The 25,010-nt window shown below is 36.7% G+C and overlaps 1 protein-coding gene across 3 annotated transcripts in view; it reads right to left on the bottom strand.

The window, feature by feature from the left end:
• Positions 1-1,386: 1,386 nt before the first annotated feature.
• USP25 (ubiquitin specific peptidase 25) overlaps positions 1,387-25,010 on the bottom strand; it is an 89,275-nt gene continuing 65,651 nt past the window's right edge. For 2 of the 3 annotated variants that reach the window (XM_027886016.1, XM_027886018.1), the window contains 13 exons: positions 24,054-24,262; positions 23,766-23,836; positions 20,133-20,361; positions 18,706-18,903; positions 17,294-17,433; positions 14,470-14,583; positions 12,529-12,624; positions 9,026-9,204; positions 8,182-8,260; positions 6,396-6,475; positions 3,784-3,907; positions 2,880-3,075; positions 1,387-2,431 (listed from right to left, as the gene is read on the bottom strand). In XM_027886016.1, coding sequence (XP_027741817.1) covers positions 2,259-2,431; positions 2,880-3,075; positions 3,784-3,907; positions 6,396-6,475; positions 8,182-8,260; positions 9,026-9,204; positions 12,529-12,624; positions 14,470-14,583; positions 17,294-17,433; positions 18,706-18,903; positions 20,133-20,361; positions 23,766-23,836; positions 24,054-24,262 — 1,888 coding nt within the window. In that variant the 3' untranslated portion in view covers positions 1,387-2,258. The remainder of the gene's footprint in view (positions 2,432-2,879; positions 3,076-3,783; positions 3,908-6,395; positions 6,476-8,181; positions 8,261-9,025; positions 9,205-12,528; positions 12,625-14,469; positions 14,584-17,293; positions 17,434-18,705; positions 18,904-20,132; positions 20,362-23,765; positions 23,837-24,053; positions 24,263-25,010) is intronic. The other variant, XM_027886017.1, reaches the window with a different exon arrangement.

Here is a 25,010-nt window from a genome sequence, read left to right on the forward strand (position 1 = left end):
TGACTAGACCCCAATTCAACTCTTTTTCAAAAATTCAAGTCTCTGCAAAGGAATACATATTTATCTTCAGTACTGTGTTCTACAATGGATTATTTTCATATTTGAAGAAACTGGAAAAAAAAAACCAAAAAACAAAAAACAACCTCATCCTTCCTTGCTTCCTTTTAATTTAAATCTCTTAGATATTCTTCCCAAATGAAAAATACTTTATTCCTCTTTTTACCCACCCTGTGTTTGTCATGAAGGATTACACAGGTAAGGGTAACTGGCTACTACAGGGTTGGAGGGCAGCTTTCCCTAAGACCTTCCACAAACACTCAAACTCAAAACCTTTTAACAATAACAAAATAGACTTGCTCTTTTACATTTAATTCTTTTTACTGTTATTGAAAAAGGCAAGTGAGAAGTCTGGTCTGTTCAAAACCATATTTAAGAATACACAGTGCTAAACAGGCATATTCTTGAGTTTCAAATCAAAGTGGAACAGGTGCAAAATGTAAAACCTTTTAAGATTTATCCTCTCTCCCATTTCCTCATAAGCATACCTTTTCCTTGAAGAGTGATATTTTGCACATCAACAGTTTCAGACCTAAAAATAATTCCTGAGTAGTATTTCACTTTTAAAAGCTCAATATTCTTTTTGAAAAAAAGAAAAAAAAAGAGAAAAAAAAAAAGAAAAAAAAGAATTTGATAAAATAAATGGACAGTTTGAAAAAGCATGAAGCACTGCAACACTGAAAACAGAAGAGAACATTCCTAAACACATTTTGAATTGAAGATCACACTCTGGTCTCTCTATATTGTGATCCAGTGTCTCTCAAGAGTGAACTGAATTTAAGACTGATATGCACTAAGGTTGAACTCTGCCATTTCTTGCACATGAGGTGCCTACATTTATGCCCACTGCATTTCTAGGTGGTCCTTCCCTTCTTCTGTGGCCTTTTATTAGTAAATATTCAAATAAACACCACTTGAAAGCCTGTAAGGAAAAGATGTGCCGCTCCAATAAAAACATACAAATAAATATTCACATATTTTACTGATCTAACACAAAACGTTCTCTATAAAGAGTAGGAATCAAAATAGTGTCAGGTAACAGGATTACCTCAGATGCATTAAATCTCTTTTTCCACAAAATAATTAAGTTTCTTCATTAAAACCAGACAGTATTTCAGTTCTACAAAAGAAGCCCAATAGATTTTTTTTTCCACTTCCAATAGAAATTCAATTAGGACAGATAAAAAGATTTCTGAGATATTTTGTTGCAACAATAGCAACCCATTTCAAGTAAGGAATTAATGTTAAGGTTTTATTTCTGGTCACTTACATGACTAAAATACCAATTAAAAATTGATTAATCCTTAAGCTTAATAAATTCCATTTTTAAAAACCTTTATTTCCTCCACTTTAATCAATTTCTAGAAATTTTGCTCAGAGGGTGTAATATATTTCTAATGAAAATAGTTTTAAATTTTTAACTCTTTTTTTTTTTTTTTCTGAGATTAGAAGGAAGGTGCCATTATTGTTTTGCTTCAGAAGCCAGTCCCTAATATTAGAAAAGACTTGGCATGGCCATTCACACACACACAAGTGTTCAGGTGCAGTATCATACAGATCAGTGAAGAATATACAAAAAACCATAGTGTATAATACTGTGACAGTTTTTCAATATATTCACATACAGTAATCTCCGACTACCTGTATCTAAACTGGCCATAAATCCTGAAGAACCTTGTCTATAAAATTGAGTAACCCATCAATATACCGTATCTCTTCTAAAAATACCCGTATTTTACAGTAATATACAAGGTATCTGCTTGCAAACACAGAAGTAGCCATAAATAAAACTTTATTCTTTCATTTCATTTACAAGCTACCAAGTACCATGTATTTACACAGCACTGGACACTTAAAAGTAGTTGCAGTCACAAAATGATCCCGACAGCTGTTGATAAAGTAAAAGGATCTTAAGATAAAAGCAAAGTAATACTGTAACAGATAAATGGCAAAAAAGCAGTTTTGCCATAATGATCAGACTTGCATGTTGCATCAATTCTGGTTGAAACGACTGAGCGCCATGCGATTCTCAGCTTTAATCGTTTGCAGTCTGGCTAAAGTTTGGACAGTCATTTCTCTTTTGCAGTTATTAAAATAAAAAAAGTTAAAAACTATAGCAGCAACAAGCAAACCCTGTGACAGGAAGGCAAGGTTTAAGAACTAAAAAAGTTTATACAATGTGCTTAGGAAGGTCGCAGAATTTATCTTCCATCGGCTGGAGTTCGACTGAGTGACAACATGATTCGGGCGTATCTTTCACACAGTTCATGTGTGGAGTAGGAGGGTAACTTTGGCGGGTCATTGAAACCTTTAATCTCTGTAGAACAATCTAGCAGTTTTGGCAGGAAATCTGTCAGCTTTTCTTGCAAGTTGGCTGCAAATCAAGTGAGAAAAACAAATGTAAGCATGTGGAATTCTCTCTTTTCTGCCCAATGTTGACTTGTTTTTTTTTTTTTAAATGGTGGGTGGGAAGAAAAGGAGTTTCACTTGGAATAATCCACATTCTACGGATCTACCAGCAATAACTAGGAGATACCAATTCCTATTATAGTAAAGATGTTGATATAAATGCCCCTTCAGAGGGTCTAACACTGCAAATATTTTTCCATTCAAGAAGCATGTTTCCCTTAAGGTCTGATACCTCAGCACAATATATGGAAAAACTTTTTATTTAAATGTGTACAGGATTATTCAAAACCCAGGGTAGCTCAAAAAACATTATCAAGACACAAAATATATAGGTTCAATTCCAGTCACCAGAAACATCATATTTATAAAAAAGGTGCACGATGGCCTTTAACCTTAACGAATAAATGACTTACGTTCCATTTCTTGTCCAAGATACGAACACCAACGGTTTCTCATATCTTCCACAGCAACAATATCTTTCTCTTCCATTTCATCCACCAGTAGTAATGGCAAACACGGGACAATAAGCTCATTCATGATGATCAGGCCATTATTCACTTCCTGATCATCTCCCGATTCAAACAGTGCTGCAGCATGTTCGTTTAGTTTCTTCATAAGCCACCACAAAAAAGGAAAGCCTTTAAGTATAAAGCATTTTACATTCTGCCTTGCATCAGTTTTATCAGTCTGTTTTGTTCCTACAAAATTACCTGGTAATTTGTATTAACCACAGCTGTGTTTTAACATTTACAGCAATGATATATAAACACTAATAATCCACTTGATCTTGTGCCGTTCCTGAAGCTACTTCATTTCCTACCTGCCATCTCCAACTTTGCAGTTGTTCTTTTTAAGACTGAGGTTTAATCACCTGCTTTTATTTTGTCAATATTGTTAAAGGTGACGTAACAGGGAACAAATCCCTCGCTTCAGGCAAGACATCATCGCTGACTCCTTTTGCAATATTTGGCTCCTCGTCAAACTATGTAACACAGTGAGTCTGCTCCCCAGTGCTGTCAACCATTGCTCCTACCTAGCCCAGATATGGTGGCAGTGACCACACTATTTACAATCATAAATGTAATCAATCAAATATGACTGATTACTCAAAAAAAAAAAAAAAAAAAGGGAAATAATGTTTTCCTTTTAATTTTTGCTATTTTTGTTCCCTGTACAGGAGTCTAACATTAAATTATTAATGGAGGGAGGTTCTGCTTTTGTTGTACATGATAGCAACACTTTTCTACTAATTAATTTAATTAAAGCTATGCAGCAAACTCAACTTTTTGAAAAACACATACTTGACCCTTCACTTACTAGCAAACATTCTCGTCTGTAGTGAGATATCAGCTCTTCATCATGCCCTCTGTACGGGCCTTTGGACAAGAGTTCTTTGTTATTCTGGTAAGCATAGATAAGGTAGAGCAAGGCTTCCATATAGCTGAAGTGAAGAAACAAAAGCATTAGATGCAGCATCAAGGTACCACCTGCTTCAAGGTAACTTCAAGGATAGGTAACTCCCCTTGTTTTGTGTCTAGTCCACCCCTACCCACCAATCTCTTCACAATGTTTTTTTCTACCACACAGTTTTGTTGTTTACACACATAAACCCAAATTATTTTATTATCAGGTTAGATCATTGCACATGAAATCTAATCCAAAGCTGAATGAAACCAATGGGTTATCATTTCACTCACTTCAAAACCAGCTCTGGATGGGGCCTCGAGTATACATGAAAATTTACTGTGCATTTATGTCACATTAGGTTTGAGGTTCTGTTGCCATAAATCTCTTAATAGCATTCTGCACCTCAGCAAGAATCAAAGCTGTCACCTTATTTCCAAAACATAAACTGTGAATTTTTAAGCTTCACTAACTTTAAGTTCTTCCAAATTACTGGAATCTAATGTGATGGAAGAAGGCACAACAGCACTTCAAAAGCAGAAGTGCTGCTAGACTGTTGATAGTTCTGTCTTTAATCTAAATGCAGAAGATAAATTCAAGCCTGATTGGTAGAGAGGGAGTAAGAGAGGACTCAAAAACCTAACAGTTAGTAATTGACAGAGATCTCTTCATGTACAGATTAACAATCTCCCTTCACACTGCACACACCATTTCCAGCAGAAACCTGAAATGGTTAATTCTCTGACTTACGACAGGCACTGAAAGCAGCTCAGGCAGCTACCCTAAAAACAAGCCCTTTGATATCTCACTTTTATTCAAATGTAAAAAAAAAAAAATCAAGGAAGAGAAATTTCCTAAGGCAGTGGTTAGAGGAAAGGTATATTGTGCACTCACTCACTAGTGAGAATGTGAGATGAGGGTTAACGTTGAAATTACCAAAACCAAACCATCAAACCACTGAAAAAGGCTGAAACTTCTGAAACTACACCAAACTCCTGAAAACTGCTGTTCAGCACAGAGCAGAAACCTGTGCTTTTCTCCCTCCCCCACAGCACGATCACAACATATTACGGCAAGAAGAGAATTAGTGCAAACACTTGTATTTTACAGTTAGAGTCCCAGTGCCAAGGAACCTGAAGATCTTCCATTCCTAATTACAAGCTCAGAGCATAAATGAAGTACAGGGGTAACAAGGAGGGTTCCTGTAAGCCACACCGATGCCTGTGTTGCTTCCTTAGGGGATGAAGCAACATCCCCAGAGTGTTTATTTTCCAAGTAAGCCAGGCAATCTTCTGACTAACCTTTTTGCACAAAAACTGTTTAAGACTGCCAAGGTAGCATATTGCAATTTAGATTATTAATTAATGTACCATTTATTATATGCTAGCAACCAGAAGACAAATAAAGACTATGGGCTCATTGTGTTTGCCACTATACAAAAACATATCTTGTCACAAAGGCAAGGCAGTCTTTTCCAATCAATTTTTCTGGTTTGTTAGAGGCCTTTCTTTTTCAGGAGGATACAGGACAAGAAAGAATTATGAAGCAATTTACTACACAACTAAGAGACAAAGAATTAAATTTGATTCCCACTATAACTTAGCTTACCTACCGTTCATCAGTGATGGACTAAAGAATTGTTTCCAAAATCAAAAATTCCTATCTCATGTGAATGCTCAATTTTCACACCACAGATGTCAGCCACTGGATATTCTGCAACTAACCACTTCATTCCTTTGGCTGGGCATGGGAGGATGAGGTACTTTTGAACAATTCTGGTTTGAGACATTTATTTTCCATTCTCATTGAGGGATTCTCTCATGAGAATTGATTAATTCTCATTTTGAGGCATTTATACCGTAATCACCATCCTTGTAGCATGATCAGAATAAATTTTAGCTGCAGTGCATTCAGTACATAAATGTCACCAATTTTATACAGTCACAATTCCTGACTTGATTCAAAAAGAGAAGGGAATGAATCACCATGGAGTTAAGGACAATCAGCTACAACTACGACAGCTATGCATGATAGTTTCTCTCAAATATGTTCTGCTTTCCTGAGCTTTAGAGCCTGAGACAGGTGGAGTTTTGGCTCAGCAGGCAAAAACTTTCAGTGGGAAGACCCAATAAAAAGGCAGGTAAGACAGGACTTGACTAATTGTGATTGCTGATGAAAGCATATAATTGTATGTGCATGTCTGGTGCCAGAGAAAGAAGATTTTTATGGCTGAGGGATACCCAGAGAACTTAAGATTGGGAGAGAAGGAAGAGTAAGGGAGCACGTGAAGGCTGCTCTGAAAAGTATGCATGGCTTGGTAAGAGATTGGAAATGGAGATTAAGGATATGAAGATGTGGGAAGCTCTGAGGTAAATGCAAGACTGAAGACATTAACAGACTGAATACATGCCTAACTGAAATTAATAATACAATAAACATTTCCTAATTTAAAAAATAGCTTTACTTATCAATGTTACATTTTGCCTTTATTTCACTCTACATTTGAGTTCCATACTAACACTTACCTCTTTTTTTGGAAAAACTCCAATCCTACCATGAGAAACATGGTTGTTTCCTTGAAGTGTCTATAGTCTTGATGCCATCTCTGCATATAAAAAAGGGTAAATACAATTTCATCCACCCATATCAAATTTTTTTTTTTTTCTTTTACACAAACACAACCCCTTCCACTTTTAGTGCTGAATACTCACAGTAAATGCTAAGGACCCTTAGGGGGTTTGCACATGTGAAAAGTCCATGTGAAAATTCTTAAATATCTGAAACATTTCTAGATAAGGCTATTCTTACAGAAGGCATTACTATCTGAAAGGAACACAAAGCATCTTTGGAGAACCACAGTTAGAATTTTATGAGATCCCATTTTTCTTCCCTATACTACATTTAGCTATTTACTCAGGAAGTGTCAGAAAGCTTTTTCATACACTAAATATTAAGCTTAAATTTCAGTAAAAGAGTGACACAGAAAAAGCCTGAGCACTTTACATGGCAAAAAAACCCAAATGCAACTCAGACTGTGGAGATGTTGGTACTGGAGCAGAACATTTATCTTACTGCCTCACCATTTATACAAACTGACTCCTGGTCCACTTTACAGGTAAATGCTCCAAGTGACAAAGGCACTTTTACTACAGTAGGTTAGATGCCAACTGTCAATTGTGCATTAAAGATAAAACAGGGGACAGCACACCATAGGACACAGCCTTTTACAGATTCCACAGAAAGAGCTTGAGAAAGGGTCCATAAAATGCCAACTCAGTATACAAGACTAATACTGACACAGTCTATGGAGAAACCACCATCTGCCTCTGGAGCTAAAAAAGGGGCACATCTGCAGGGGAAGAGAAGACACCCCTAATGGTTTATTCACTCTGTGCATTGTCATTCTGAAAATGGTAAAACGGTGATCCCTGAACAGCCAAAAATATGAAACAGAAATGCCACTCTAATGGCCCTTTCCAATCACAGGCTACAGAGGGCACATGTAATATGAGAGCATCTACTGTAGGTCCTGGACACGTTAATGAGAAGTGACAAATATTTTTCATTTGGTTTGTGAGGGAATGATTACTCCCACAGTCCTCCTAAACAAGTTGTTTGGACCTAACAGCACAATTAGGTCTAAGTGGTGCACTGTTAAGAGGTCTAAATGAATATTATTACATAGAATTGAAGCTGTTGCTGTAAAAGCAGCTACAGGCTTAGCTTTAAACATGAGATGAATTATTTTTTTGCAAATATAATCACAATTATTTAATGTCCAAGATCTGCTCTTACTTTCTCTCCAAGTTTTACACAGCAGGAAACATTAAGTGCATAAGCTGATTATGGTCTTGGTAAACAGAAGAATCTGCTGCTCATAAGAAAATGAAAATGGCCACAGAGACAGCTGGAAGAAAAGCACAAATGTGGCTGTGCCTGCTACCCAGTTCTCAAGATGAGTAAGGCTGGGCTTAGGCCACTCTCACTCCTTCACTGCCAGCTCTGTCTGCCTAGAGAAAGCCAGTTGGCTCATATGGTGATAAGCTACAAAATACTGTTACTGATGTCAAGACACGTTAACGAACTAAGGACAGACTCCAATCTGACATTTATTTATGGCTCAAATGTTGGAATTACAGATGTGGAAAAAAGAGCTTTAGACCAACAGCAGCCTCTGGAGAAACAAATGATCTTTCAATAATGGGTTTTAACTTCTCAGTGCAAGATAAGTGGAAATTTGTGAAGACAAAATTCAGCTTACTGATAACCATTTCACACTGAAACTTACTTTAAAGCACAAGAAATACTGACCTCGTATTCTTCCATGTTTACTTCATCTGGCTTTATCATTTCAAGTTTGGCTTGAGCAACTTTCATTATGTTACGGCACCTTACAAAAAACAACAAGAAATCATGAAATATTACTGGAAATTCACCCAGGGTATTATCCATACAAGACAGCAGTTTCAAACAGTATGAGCCACAGTCTTATGCAAACCAGTATGAAAATGCTACGCATTTTTATTATGCATGGTATAATCAGCATAATTTTGAAGTAGGTGTGATGGAGGCCTGTGCTATTTAAAGGATTGCTTCTTGTGTTACTTTGCTAAATTGCCACATTGCTCAGTATTTCTTTTTAAAAGTTCAGATGGCTTGGAACACCCCAACATTTACTTTGCAGAAGCTTAGAAGACTAGTCACTACACAGAAATCAGACTAATGTTTTCTAACTTGTAATTGGTCTATTTCTATAATTAAGTAGACAGAATCTTGAGTGAAATACAGACATTATGTGCCCTGCTTTCAAGTCAGTTGCTCACTTAGCTTGTAAGGCTTTGCTGTCTACTGCTGGCTTTCAGGGCAGTGAGGAAATGCACAGTGAAAGAAGGTACAGAAATCTGTGTGCAAAATTATGAACAACACTAGGTATTTCTCCTTATTTTATATGAATAGAAACCCAACTTCTCACTTATCTTTATAAAAATCTCTATTAAAAAAGTATGTTTTACCAAGTAAAACTTGCAAGCTATTAACTAGGAGGCAGAACCACTTGAAGCCACTGGCCTTCCCTCTGTTACAGGCAGGAAGGGGTGTCTCCACACACCAGAGACCACTCGTGAGCACAGGAAATGAGAGGTGCAGATCTTATTACCTCTCATCAAAGCTCAGATTGTGATCTCCAAACTGTTCCAGTAGCGTTCTCTCAATTATCTTCTTTGGTGCCTGGTTTTGGATGAAGTAAACAATGGCATGACGCAGACGATAATCACATTCAGGTGGTGGATCTTCCTGGGCTAATTTTAGTAATCGTGTGTATTCTAATTTAATTGCCTACATAATTTAAAAAAGAAGAAGAAGAAGAAAAAAAAGGATGTTATTCCTTCTGGCTTTTAACTCAAGCATCACAAACACTAACAAGACAATTCACAGCATTTTGCCTATAAAATATTTTTTTTAACAGTTCAATAGTTCACCCTTCTAAGAAGTCTAAACTACATTTTTAAAAAGCAAGCAAAAAAAAAAAAAATAAACACCAAAAAAAACCCCCAGACAAATTGTCAAGTTGTTCTTTTCTTCCGAATTACGCCTGTCAAAATCCCAGGTAAAACTTTACTTCAAATGCAGATCCAATCCTGTGCTATGGCTCCCCGAGAGAAGATTTATCCAATCCTCAGAGGTTTCTTTAAGCATTTACAATCCAAAGCTAACATAAGATTTCCAACACTTTACTTAAAGAAATTTCCTGAAGATTCATAAGGTAAAAAAGGTACCTCTAATATATGGTTAAAATGCAAATACATGAATAAAATAAAATCTGGGAAGTTTAGTGAACATGTGTGATTTTGGAAACACTGAGAATGAGAATGTCTCTCAACAAAAATAAAATTATAGGATTTATAAAGAAAATAATAATTCAATATGAACAGTATTAGCCTCCTATAGGGCAGGATGGAGCCCTCACTGAATGCTTTAGGTCAACTTTAGAGGTCATCAGGAGTGTTAACGTTTCCAGATACGCTATCACATTAGATTTTAATGAACATAGTTTGTTCTGTTCATTAGATCTCATTCACTGAAAATATACAGCAGGAACAAAACCAACCAGAGAAATAATTGGAAAAATGGTGACAAATGTTAACACGTTCCATAATTTATCTCTCAAAACAGGGAGGTGATCAGGTTGTTTGCTAACACATCAGCAAAGTTTCAATACAACTTATGCACAAAGTAAAGCTCCAAAGCAATCAGAAAAAAAATCCCACAGTGCTGTTCAATATTTCAAACTCCTTTATGTTGTAATACCTGGCAGTAACAGGTAACTGTCAGAAATTTGGGCTCCCATCCTCTACTAGTACCTATTTTGTTTCAGGACTAAACAAGTGGGTAGGATAATAATCACACAGGCTAAAACACAGAGCATGTGGTGAACTTTAAAACTGAAGAGATTGTTCAGCATCAATATCTTTAAATACTTGTATGCATCACCGTTAAAAAAGGAAGTTTGGGAGAACATAGATGCCAAAAGCCACAGATTGAGTTTCTATTATCTTACATCACAAGTTCTACTACTAGAAAGCCAGCAAGGATAACAGTTAAACCCCTGTTTATTGAGGTAAGCCAGAAGCAAACAGAAATTGCTATTAAGACATTTAATTTTTCATATAATTACTGAGAAGTAGGAAAAAGTGCAAATGCAAAGCCTCTATTTTTATATTCATATTTTAAATAATATGGTATAATACAGGTTCAGAAACCCTATGTACAATGAAAAAGTAACACTTTCTTTACAAAAAATACAGGAAAAAGGGACGGCAGAAAAAAAGTATCACAGCAAACATTCTGCAAAGGCTGTCGATAAACTTTAAAGGGGGATAATTGGAAGAGGTCATTGATCAAGAAATATCTGAATCTTAGTCATGTCTTAAGCCTGAGATCTAGAGTGGGAACGAAACCTTGGCAGTTGACCCACATCAAAGGGGTTTCACCTGAGTTACACCAAAACAAAGATACAGAAAACACCCAAAATTTTCTGAAACCACTGATTTCATAAAAAACAACCACAAAGAAACACAGAGCACAACAGCATTAAAAGATATAGAAGCTTATTTACAACAAGTTTATGGAGAAATGTGAGATTTCATCTGATAAATCTCAAAACCTGAATTTTGTTTCTAAGGAGAATCACTCCATCTACAGATGTTCATGCTAATTCATTCCTTGAAAATTAATCCTGTTCCATCTCTTCTAAGCCAAATGAGTAAGGAAAGTTTTCTACTTTCCAACAATTTAGTGTCAAAACATTTTCTACCTCGGAAACAAATTCTGTCCCCATGAAGCAAAAGTTTTTAAGCACTCAGAATTAGAGACTGAAAAACACTGCAACTGTGTTTTGTCTTGATAACTCTGAAGCACTAAACATTTCAGTTTTAAAACCATTAAAACACCCTCCATATTAAAAAAAATAATTAGGTATAATTAAACTTTCTGGTAAGGAGTGATTTGAACAAATGCGGGTAGGTTTTTTGAGCTTAAAAAAAATTAAAAAATACGGACATACTTTCATTAAGTAGTAAGTTTGAAAAATAAAACAAAAAATAATCAGCACTGAATCCCATACAAACCCCATTTCACTCAACAGAGGCTATGGCACGTGTCTCTCCATTCCCTGAGGGCAGGCACAGGTAAGAGAGACAACCCTGCCAACATATGTTATGGCCATAACCCCTCTCTAAGTGTCCATTACAAACCCCCACACAAACAGACAAACAAACCAACCCATGAGATTGCCACTGCCTTACCAAGAGGCTGGAGAACTTTTCGGTGGCGGTGGCAGAGTTTTTTGTTTGTTTGGCTGTTGTTTGTTTGGGGGGTTTTGACAATTTCTTTTAAGGAAACTACATCGTAACAGTTAAGAAAAAAACAGGCTCAGTGATAGGCAAGAAACTTCTTCCTCCCCTCCAGATCACATTTGAGAGGATTTTACGTCATGTCAAAGTAATTCTCTTTCTAATATCCTGAAAATTCAAAAGACTATGAGCCAAAAGTGCTCAGAAGTTTGTGTATTTAGGAAAACTAACAAATTTTTATATCTGGCATCATTGTGAAGAGCAATAACCATAACAAGCCTAATGTCTAATACCCAGTAATAAAAAAACTTATAATAAATAGTATTGACACCCATGCAGTTACACAAAAGAAAGTAATGTAGATTTATTAAGAATCTTTTAAGGAGTAGTAAACAAGAACATCTCTTTAGAATAAAAAACAAATGATTAAACACTAATTTCCCTGGGTAAAAAACTTTGACGTCCCAAACAGTCAAGCAAAGGCATGGGGTTCGTTACTAAAAAAAAAAAAAAAAAAATAAAGTGGGGGAAGGGGAATACATATTCTTATTGATTACACATCTAGGTTTCATATTACTATTTTTTTCCTCACTACTATTACTAGAAAGTTAAAATGCAGAAAGGTATATAAGCTACTGATATTAACAGGGCAAATATCCGTCTCTTTTTCAAGGGAGTAATATGGATGACTGATATAGACAAATACATATAGATGCTGGAAAAGACTTTAAGCACATCAAAGGGTGGAGGGAATAGCATATCTAACAAGAAAAGTCAGAGGAGAACAAGTTGAAAATGTTAGTTGTACCTTAAAGAACCCTGCTTCTGGCCCACACCTGTCATAAACATTCCTGGCTTTACCTATAGCCATGATAATACCTTGCATGTTCGGGGTCAGCATGACCTGCCACAAGGGATTTAAGGTAAAAGTTTTGAATGATTAATATTTAAATGACCAAATTCAATATGCTTTTACTCTCATGCAAGATAAAAGCAACTTAAGGCATGCATACACTGAAATGCTACAGTTCAATACAGATCAGGTGTGCATATTCTGCAAATCAAATCATGGCATGTGTATATAGTTTTACTGTAACAATATTAAAGGAATCTTATTACAAAAAAGAAAGAAGAAAACTGTGTTCAAAAAAGTTACATGGTCCAAACTTCCCAGGAAAGAACATGCATTATTTGGCATTAGTATCCAGCAGAAACTGCACACTGAGTGAGTGCTAACCATGGCCAAAGGATTTTAAAAAAGTTTTAAGTAGAAAAATCATCCAATCACACTGCACTGAAACCACAGTGAACCACACTGCCTGTTTTTTATGCATATTTCAACATCAAAATCAGAGACTGATTGCTGCAAATGCAATTGCTTCCTGAAGCATTTGCAGACAAATTCTTAAACATCAAACCCATAACAACTAACGAACACAAAGCCAAACATAAGACAGATATCTCACAGCTATTCACATCAGTTACATACACCTTGATACACGTAGGTTACTCTGAAAAGCCTTTCTCCTTTGTTAACTGTGAGCAAAGAAAAACTCTCCCTCTCTCCTTGGTATAGCTGGCACAGCAACTGGCACAGCAAGAAAAGATGAAGAACCTTAAACTCCCTGCAGGAGTTTCCCACACATAAAAACATTTTTTTTTTTAAAAGTGAATACACTTACAAAATGAACAGGGAAATAGTCAATAAAGTTTTTCTCTAGAAAGACAATGGCATGGGGACAACAGTGGAAAAAAAAGAAGGAAAAAAAAAACAACAAAAAAAAGCAGGTCACTTTATGAGGTTTCCTCCTCTTGTCTTTAAAGGTGGAGACTACACATCTGTGAGAAGCCAAACTCAGTGTGATGATGTCAATTAAATCATTTTATTCCCCACCTCATATTCCCAGTTACAACTGATCACAATTCCAGGACAGAATGACCTGAAATATCCATTTGCCTAGGGAACATAAAAGCTCCCCAGAGCCTCTGAAGAACACCTGCTTAGACACCTGAGAATATGGGCTGTCCCAGCACTAACCCCAACCAAAACATTCACAGAGCAGGCAGTGTCAAGACAGGGCAGTTTAATGACCTGGCAATGTTCCTTTTTACTGCTAAAAAATAACGTTTCTCAGGATGACAACGGGCCTCTCATCTATTCCTCAAGTAGTACCAGGTATGTGCACCACCCTGGGCCTGACCTCAAAAAAAGACTTTTTTTTCTTTTTTTTTTTTTTTTTTTTAAGCTTTGCAGGAGTCAGCCCCACCAGCCACATCAGTTTCAGGTTATTTCCACGGGTAATTTAATCCCCAAAGCCTGAAAAGCTTAACCTTGGCAAATAAGAGATCAGACTTGAACATTGGCTTTTTTTGGACTGACACAGAAGCACAAACATTAAGAACATCACTCCCTGTCCTGTCACTTTTTAAATAATGGAGCAATGTGCAGTCTATCACCAGCATTTTGAAGGCTACCTGGCCTAACACAAACATTCAACTTCCACAGCTGAAAAGACAAATACACCTCCAGTGTAAATGGTACCATGCAAAGCGTGCCCAATTAGAGTAGGTAGTGCCTTCCTTTCATATTTCATTACAAATTAATATTGTTAAGATTACAAATCGCTAAGCATTTAGTTTTGCAGAAATCTGTTAAGTGTCACTATGTGCAAACATGCCAAAACTTCTCATCAGGCAGCACAAGAAAGCACCGAGGAGGAGCGGTGCACACAACCGCAGTCAAATGTACCTCATCGTCATAACCCCCCTCCTCTGACTCAATCACAAAAGTCCCTACATCAGGAATCGCCACCTCTACAACTCGCTGGTTAGGAGCTGGTGGAGCTGGGGCATTATCAGAGCTCTGCAGAAGAAAACCATTATCAGTATGTGTTTGGGGAAAATAAAAAAGAGTAATTATCAGAAAATACAGAAAATTAAGGAGAGACGCAAACTGGCAGGCTCATCTACTACAGTGACGTGCACTGCTGAAATTCTGAAAAAGTTAAGAAACTGAAAATCTAAGTGATATTTTTAAGCAGTACATTTTAATGTTAAGCCCTCTTTATTAAAAGTACTTCATTCATTCTTTAATCACTAATTATAGCTTTACAGGTTAGGATACCGATTTTGCAACTCTTAACATCTGTTACAGATAGATCTCAGGCAGCTGGCAAAGGATGGGTCTATGAATCACCACTACTTAATACATTTCATCCCAAAATTACTGAATGTATCATAGAGCCATCATAGAGAATGGTTTGGGTTGGAAGGGACTTTAAGAACATCTAACTCTAAGGATGTCACCCACTAAATCAGGTTGCTCGGAGCCCCTCCAACCTGGTCTTGAACAGTGTCAGGCCAGATAATTCATATCTGAAATACCTCCTGAATTCACACTAAAGGATGGAAACAAGTCAAAGGCTATAATTTCCTGATGCTCTGGGGAAAGAAAAACCAACCAACCTCTAACAATCAAGATATTTTAAAGAATATTTAAAGGTACATTACATTCAACAGGTTTATTTTTCTCGAAGAGTAATTAAAAAGTAAATCAGAGGAAGATGTTGCTAGTCACTGAAATTCTTGTTATGTTAAAATGAGTTTTAAACAAAAATAGACACAAATCTCAGCTTTTATGGTCTATCACTGAGTAACAGGCAGTTACAACATTTGCAGAACTTAAACCTTGATTCTCATCTAAGCAATCACAGAGTACCATTCTATTTCTGCAACTATAACAATAGCCTCATTTTTTAACAAAGATTCCAGAAACATACACAGTTATCTATTTACACCCAACACTGTATAAATACAAAGGAAAACCGTGCAATAAGAGGGCAGAAAAAAAAAAAGGCAAAAGGGCAGAAAATGGACAAAATGAACATGAGATGAATAACCCACAATCCTGTAGGTTACATATTCTGATGTTGGTTTTCCTTCTTTTAAAAATGGAGAAACAAAAAGAGGAAGAATAGAATATATGGCTGCATGTCTGAATGCATGTGGAAGTAGAATAATTAGAAAGCACGCTGATACACTGAGAAGAAAGCACAATTTCACTAAGTGAAATTTGGATATACAGAGAACTTTTAAACTTTTAAACATTAACAACTTAGTACCTTCAGATTAGCTAGAAATTTGCTTTAGATTATAACAGTTGAAGTACAGTAGTTTCTAAATAAAAGAGTTTGCATGGTTTGGCTTTTTTTTTTTGTTTATATTTTTTAAGAGCCATCCATCTTGCTGCAGGGAAAATATTGGAGTAAGACAACCTGCATCTGCCTCACCAAGCCTATCATGGTGTCCCCATGTGGCTCCTCAACCACAGCTCTGTGAAGCCCTAAGGCTCACCACTGTGCAAGGTGTCATTATCCTGAACTAAAACACTTGATCCATGGAATAAAGTCTGTAAGACTCTTTCACATCCCACTGGGATGGATGCCCACAAACCCTAGAAAAATGACAGCATTAGGAAAAAAAAAAAATCAGAGATACAATAGCCTAAAGCATTAGTGGCAGAGCATATTTTCATCCAGGGTTAGATAAATTTCCCTGTTAACTCTGATTTCAGTTTAGCAGAGAAAGTGTGTTTCCCTGCTTTCCTGACACCACGGGAGGGAGGAGCGGAAAACACAGCAGGTCAACAAGTTGTCAACCACTTTCAAAGACTTTAAGAGGAGTTTCCTGCTGGCCCCAAAGATATCTATGGCTAGATCTGCTGCTGTTTAATGAGGGTTCATACCTGAACCATCTGCTTCAAATTCTGCAGAGATCTAAGCTGTTCATATCTCCAGTGGTCTCTAGGGGTGATTAAGGAAACTATACTGTACAGACATTTCTTATGTCTGTATCCGTAAGGATAAGTTTCAAGACAGAGGTATGTATTGTTTTAATGGCACTTGGTTTTGTTATAGAGAAGCAAAAAATATAATTGCTGGAAGAAAAAAATGTTAAATATTAGTTTCATTAATAACCCATAAAATAGGTAATGTCCCATTCCTCTTAGTATCTTTTGTATGAAATGAAAACAGAATCACCCAACACTTATTCTTATCACCATTTAAAGTTAATATATGCATCCTATGAATCACAAAAAGTGCATTAAAGCTACAGGATATTGCTGAAAAAACCCTTATTTTGAAAGCTATATTAACTTCCAGAGGTCTTTCAATTATAATCTTATATTTCACATACAAAACCCTCAATATCTAAAGTAGTATTTTTCAAGTCTTTTACATGGACTGTCAATATTTTCTCCTCAAAAATACACAGAACCATCTGATATTTTTAGAAGACAGTGGCCACAAACATCTGATTTTAATCTGAACAATATGCTGTACTCTTGACAAGCACTTGAATCTGATAGAGAACTTGTATTTAGTATTTCTTTTTTGCACTACATTCATTACTGCTGTACACACGTTCTGAATGGACTTCAGTGTTGGACGATCCCTGAAGAAAGACCAATTTTAGTTCAAAGTTTCCAGACACACACCCTTTAATCAGCTTTTATAAATTCTATTTGCAAAATAAAAGCAAAAGAAGTATTTCAAGCTTCAAAATATCCTCACCGTATCCATTATAGCTTCTGGACCTCTATCTTCTTGTTCAGCTAAAGCTTTATTGATTGCTTGTACAGAATCTTCTTTTAAGTGCTTTGAAATGTCAGTTCTTGATGGCTGTTCTAAATATTCTGGTTCTCCTGCTTGAACTTAGTGACAGAAATAAGATAACAATTTTGTGTGTTAACATCAGCGTGAATTTTGAATTGATTAGTTTTTATTTGGATCACATAGATAAGGTAACCCCACAGAAAATGCAGGGTAGGTCACACAACTCACAAATACAACTTTACAGCAGTCTTTGTTGTTTTGAACACTTCCCTATAAATGGATCCCTGATTTTATATTAGGGACAATAAACCCATTAAGGCTCTTGAGTGAGGGGTGTTCATCAATCGATCACCAGAGAAGACCAAGAACAAAGATGAGATTCTACTTGAACTTTCTGGCTATTGATACAGGCTCAATATATGGAATGACCTACAGCCACTTGAGTGCCAGATGTGTTTTTACTTTGTAAAATAATAAACACAGTTCTTTTGCCTTAAGGGATATCTCAAAGTCTCTTTCACTTGAGGGCAATAAATTGATTAGTATAAATATTATCTCATATTCCCTACATGACAAAACCAAATTTTGGCAGGCAAATAAAACATTCATTTTGGACTTTCCATTACTAACAAAATAACAAAAACCAGTCTCAAAGTGTTTGTGAACTCAAAACATACAGAAGATGAAGTAAGTCTCTGCTTGTTTTGTGAACTCTGCAATGTCATTAAATCACTTCACTTTCCACATTTAGTTTGCAGTCACAGACAGTTATGATAAATATATGCTCAGTCTTCACCACTCCAATACAGCAATGAAAACATATGGACAGCAGCCTCACTACAAATCACTGGTCTCACTGTTGTTGGTCAGTCTTTTCCATAATTTTAACACCCTCATTTTTACACAGTAAAATCTTAAGTGGGCCCTGCTATTGCTAAATGTGTTCAGTGCGCCACAACAAGTAAATTATTCTTCTCTTCATATCTAAATTCTGTCTTAATTTAAAACGAGAAGGTAAGTCTTGTACTCAGTCATGCTGAATAGAAGGATTTACATGACTTACTAACAAATTCTCAAAACAGACTGGCAAGACCTGTTAATAATTTCTTGTCTTAAAAGGTCAGTCTCTATGAAAAAAAAATAAAGCTAAGGATAACTGAAGGATAACCAACAAATTTTTTTTTTCTTTAAATGAAATGAAAAAAAACCCCAGACTGAGCTTCAAGTACCATTACTCTGGCCAAGTAAACAGTTGTAATTCATAATTACAAAAATTAACTCCTTTTCTGTTGTTAAGCTGTAAAACAATATATACAAAACCCAGTGATTTTTGGTCCTCGTCCTTTTACAAACAGGTAGAAGCAGCTAACCTGGAGCAGGTGAGGGTGCTGGTGCCCTGGGTATCTGAGATAACAACTTCTCCTGCTGTGCTTTCTGAGCGAGTTCTGCATCCCACTCTTCAAGTTCTTTTTCAAAACGTTTATTGTCTTCCTTGACATAATCCCTTAGATCAGAAGGTAGCGTGTCCATTCCAACCAGCATCTGCCCTGTTTCTTTGTTAAACTCCTCTGCAGTAACATGAAACACAAGTTTCAGAAAAAGAAAGAATAGGGAAAACAAAGTATGTTCAACAGATTTCCTTAAGTGAATTGTTGCAAATGTACAGTGTAACGTTCAGAAAAAAGAGTCACAACCCCCCCACCATCACTCAATTGCATTACAGCCACACAGAGACAGACACAACTAAACTTCCCAAGGCAAAAGGGGGAAGGAGAGTGGGCCTACAGGGATTTGGAAAGTCAACTGATAGGAACACTGGCTACATTAAGTAATTGTTTGGAGAATGGTGTCTGCTCTCCCAGACCCCAGAAGATCAATCAGCTGTAACTGTCTCATAAGGAGCAGCCCCCAAATTTAACTGGTGTGGCAAAGCAGCCTACAGGGCCCACAGACCCTATGGCTGCAAGTCCACTACAGGGCCCACAGACCTTAAGTCCACTACCAATCTGGCAATCTCGAAATATTATGGGTAACATCAGTTCTCTTGTAAAAACTGAACAAATAAGCACTCAAGCCTTCTGCCCTATGAAAAGACAGGAGCATGAAAATTTTCCACAACCTATTACTGCATCTCTGGATGATTTCACAGTCAGCTCCCTGGCTACCATTATTATAAAACTTGAGCTAAAGGGATCTTTGTCCCCTCTTCAAACACTTCCATACAAAGGCTTACAGTTGCATACTACTACATGCCCTGAAAAAAATGTCCCGATCCATGTATTGCTTAGGTTTAATGTGTGGTTTGCAGGGCTAAGTTATTCACATTTCAATTTACTGCATAAGCTTTAAAGTTTCTGTGCTCCAGTAGAGTTCATTAGAGCTCTGAAGCTTAGGCAAAAAAAAAAAAAAAAAAAAGGGCAGCTTCCTGAGGATTTTAATGTAAAATGTTCATTTATCTATTTCCATGTTTCTATTCTCATGAGATAACGCCTTCAAAATTCTGAGCATGCAATCACCTGGCTAAAATGTTTGCAAATTAGCAAACATATAGTTTATTTTAATCTCTTAATAATGCTGAATCTCTGGCATTATCTTTATTAATCTAAAAGTTGAAGAGCAATTGTTCTACCTACAAAAATAATCTAACACCTATGAGCAGAAATAAAACTTTCAATAATTATTAAAAACATTTCAAAAATGGAAATCCATCTCACATGGAAATCCATGTGAGAGAAGCTCACTTTATCAATGTATTCAGCAATTCTACACCATGCAGAACCCATATTGATAACATTACCTTGTATCAAGTATTGTTCCTTATCATTGATATACATTAAACAGTATGCACTGGCGTTCCTGTAACCACCAAAAGAGTCCCGTTCCAACTCTTCCCAAGTTGACTTTGTCACAGAAATATCATTGTATTTCATCCATCTGTTCTGGTGGTGATCATAAATATACGCCCAGTAGTGTCCTGCATTCGCTTGACCCTCGTGAACTAGCACAGCATGCAACCTATACGGAACCTTAAAAAAGGAAACAGAAAAAAATCCAAATGTCAAACTCTCTTTGCCAGCAGTTAGTTCCTACTGTATACCAGCAATAATAGCTGCATTAAATAAAAGTAACAAAAATAAAGTTAAACAGGATCAAAGCAACACAGAGGAAACACAAACAAGTAAACCTAGCAATCCACTAAGCATAAGGAATTGAAATTGTATTAATTACCACTAGTTATAGGAAATTTTGAAAACATTAGTGAGTGTACAGCATAAATGTCTACTCTGCTGTCTTTACTGTCAGACACCCTCTTTTCTTAATTCCATAATATTCCTACCTTCCTTGTACAAAAAACCCTCAAATATGTCAGCCTTGACTATCCATGATTTGCTCCAACTCTGACCTGGTAAACCTGTCAAAAAGTCTGGAAAGGCACATGCAAATTCAAGGTAGTAAACTCTGTTCTTTCTATGTGCCATTAAGAGAGTTTATTAAAGGAATATCAGATTTGAATACTTTTGTTACCTAAAAGTAAAATTACTGAAGTAAAATAAGAACACAACTGTTTTCTGGTATTGTAAATATTATCAGTAAAGGCATTGCTAAGTAAAAGCACGGAACACCTGAAGATGTCCTCTCTTCCTCCTGCAGCAAAGAAGGAATACACCAGTTCCAGAACGATGTAAAAAGTATTCCAGGTTACATCTGTTCTATCTAAGTAGTTCTATCTAAGTAGGTGGGAAATCGAAGGAGAGAAAAGCAGAATGAATGAGTGCTTCTTTACTTACAAGTCCTTTAAAAGCATCTTAGTGATTGACTCATTTTAACCTGCTGAAACAGCACATGCAACATAAAAGGGAAAACTGATCTTCCCTGCTATGCACAGTGTGCCTGAATGACAACAGTTCAGCTGCGATGAAAAGCCCCAAACCATCCTTTACTGGTGTCACAGTCTGGACTGAGGATAAACAGCCTATTTAACACAAGGTGTACTAAGTATTTGTTGCAAATATCATTTGAGTACCTCAGTAATCAGTAACCATAAATACACGTGTAACTATGCCTTGAGAAACTCCTTGAAGTCACTTTTAACCTTATCATTCTGTTCCATGCTATATGCAAGGGCTGGAGATTTTGCAAACCCCCTTGAACTATAAAGCTGACTGACTGCACAGCAGCTGGAATCAAACAGCCTGTCATTCCAGAGACCAAACTGTACTCTAAATCTCCCAAACACAAGAAGTATACACAGAAGAAATCCTGGCAAGTCCTTAAATCTAAATGCTCTGGGGGTTTTGACATCTGTTATTAAACCAGTGTGAAAGCCTTCTTAAAATGATTGCAAGCCCATGTATATGCATCAAAATATATGCAGATCCTGATTTAACAAAAAAAAAGTTCTCTGTAGACTTCAACAAAATAAAATTCCTCACCCTAAAACCAGACACTAAAAATCCCAGGTGAATTTAAAACATTTTATTTAAAAACCATGCTAACTGGGTCAGCTTGAGGGCACCTACCATTTCCTCCAGCTCTGGAGAACCAGCTGTCCACACTGAGCTTCCAGCAAAGTTCCCCACAAAGGTCTGTGACCAGTGTACAGGTGAGTTCTGTGCTGACAGAGGTCTCTTGTGATAAGGCATTGTATCAACAGTAATTAATAGTACAGAGCATTAAAGCTTCTTAGCTTACACTTAGTACTCATGAAACAGGAATGGAGCTTCAACAACCCACATGTCGCTGCAGAACAGATGTGTCAAAGCTGCTGTATCCAAGATAAACTCCCACAGGAAAAAGTGTTGTGTCATTTCCCCACAGCAAATTTATGGAGGGAGGGAAATAATTAAATAAGCAGCTGATGAACCACTGATTGAGGAGAACAAGACAAAATAAAAATTGCAGGAAGGTATTTCATATGAAAACTTGACAATGGTTTTAGGATAACTGTAGTTTCCCTTAGACACCAAAGGGGTCACAAGGAGAAGATGAAGAGCTTCTCAAATAGTTCCTACAAACACTAGGAGGTATCCTGCAAATATAATATGTTTGTCTTAAAAATTTGTCTAGTTTAATGTGTCTAGAACATGACTAACAAGTGAAAAGCTCTCAGTCATGCAACTGTATCGTGCAGAGGAAAACATCGATGCTGTCAAACTTATCCCAGAGAATAGAGCAACACCCAGCTATCAAATCAACCAGAGGTAGAGATAGGCAGGGAAAAATGGACTGTGTGCACCTGCCTCCTTCCTATTGTGCCAAAACACCCACAGGGACAAAACCAGCTGAGCTGAATAAGGGGAACAACCTTTGCTTCCAGCCTGTGATTTCAGATGGGTCCAGCACCTACTTCATGTTTTACTAACTAATCTCCTTTTCCTTTTGTAATGATACTACCTTTGCCATCCAGAGGCATTTCCTCCTATAACACCTAAGCCAACACAGGTAGACTATATGGATACAATGTTACCAAATTACTTCATTTTACTGTTGGATGACATGAAACCTTCTTGTTATAACACAAGTATTAAGGAAAAAAAAAAAGTGTCTGCAAGTAGCAAGCTTAAAGAAAGTCATCTAGGCAAGTCTGCCTGAAACCCTTAACATCAGAGCTCAGCTGCCAAAAGATATTACAAGCCATGTACAAAATTAAAACATACCTCAAGGAAAACTGTAAGCTGAACAGATCTTACTTGGAATGAAAATAGTTCTTTTTACTAACAGAAAGTAACAGAGGAAGTAATCCTTAACCTTAAAACCTGTCAGAGTGAGAGAACATGAGTATGGGAACATAAGAAATGGCAGAGCAGCCACAACTCCATAGTAAAGCATTATAAAAACACTGTTCAGATTACACAACATGAGAATTTCCTAAAGGGCAGCTCAGACTAATAATCGAGGTTGTGACTGATACTAAATCTAAACAGTGTTTTAAAAATCCAACAATAGCAAAACAACAACAAAACCACTGACTTGCATTATTAACTACAATTCACAACCAGGAGCCTGAATTCCCAAGTATTAGCATGGAAGCTGCGATACACGAAGACACTCACTAAGCAGCAAAGTACAAAAATAATAGTTTCTTGTATCTAATGCTTTGCCACCTTAATGCCACAAGATTGCCTAGCAATATGGTCAAATCAGAGCAAAAAAAATTTATTGCATGTATCTGCATCCAAGTAAAACTAAAAATGGATCAGAGATGTTATATATTTTGGCTTTTCATCACAAAGTTGCCTGAACTTAAGCATGTCACCTGTAAAATATTGTAACGCTGTCTTCCATCTGACTGTGCACAACTAAAGTGTTTGCAAGTCTCAAAGTCCTATGTAACTGCCGTACCCTTGCTCTATTTTCAAGCATCTAAGAACTTTCAAAAAGCGACAAAAAGGATCTATTTTCAGTTATCTCATGCTGAAATTGCACTTACTTGGACCATTGTTTTGTCGGAGTACATCAGTTCAATTGTCCGATGTATTCTAGATATACTTTCTTGTAAATCTGAAAGAAAAAAAGAACCTCTCTTCCATAAGGCTGCATAATTGCACATGGCTACATCTTTATTTTATCTCACTAAAAGCCAAATGTGGGTACATTTCAATGTGGTGCATACTGATCTACCCACATGCCAAACAATAAACATTCTCGGATGAAAAATTTCCCCCGCTTGCACAAATGTTTTCCATCAGCAAGTGCAATCCCCAGCTCATGGCATTACCTCTAGTGTCATTCTCTACTTCAGTCCTCCAGCGATGCAAACAGCCTTCCAGGACAGACAGCTCCTCCTCGGTGATGTGCCTTGGTGCCGGATGCATCGGCAGATCAGGAGGAATTCGTGATTGTGTGAATGGTTTATGTATTACTGATCTTTGTACGGGAGATGTGCTTGGAACATCTGAAGAGGAAGGCCCCTGCTGTTCTATTGTGCTGCATTCATTCAAAACATGAAATACAAAAATTGAATCATCATGTGCACAAACTAAAATCTACAGCACAAAAAGAAGCTTTTCCCCTGAAAACAAAAATTTTAAAGGTAGTAATTTCCTACAGTGCAATCCAGGAAAGGTACCTACAATATTAATATGGAATTAGTGTGTAAATTCCGAAAACTTTGTGGTTTGCAAAACCACATACATAAAGGAATCAGATCTGGATCGGTCAAGTCATAGTTTGCTTCACTTGAAATGCTACTAAAGCACTTTCAAATCATGTCGTACACGTGAACAGTGCAGTTTGAAACATTTACTGCCAAATGGCAGAGAGAAAAATCACAGCAGCTTGTCTTATGGCCCACTGACCATAAAATCCAATAAACACAAGCTCTCTGTTTAATAACTTCTTTATGTGTCCTATGCCTTAGCAGACATTCTTTTTCTGATCACCTACCTACAATTCATTATATAACTGAACAGCAACAAGGAAGGGACCTCTGATATTTTCAGTACACTGGAAATTTAGTACCAACCCACCTAAATTTGTTCCAAACAACTCTAACTCAAATTGCAGAGCAGCCATCTTAGGAGAACTCTACAAGAGCAGCAGAATAATAAAAATTAAAATCTGTTACAGAGTTTTCTCTTCTCATCAACAAGACCGCCTATATATAATTACACTGCCTAACAGGAATCTGAAGATCTTTCTTGCAAGCCACTGAATTTTTACTTCATGTACAGCA

The sequence above is a fragment of the Empidonax traillii genome, unplaced genomic scaffold (assembly GCF_003031625.1).
Source record: "Empidonax traillii isolate 1590-97213 ecotype Southwest subspecies unplaced genomic scaffold, ASM303162v1 scaffold176:size2985712, whole genome shotgun sequence".
NCBI classification, from domain to species: Eukaryota; Metazoa; Chordata; class Aves; order Passeriformes; family Tyrannidae; genus Empidonax; species Empidonax traillii.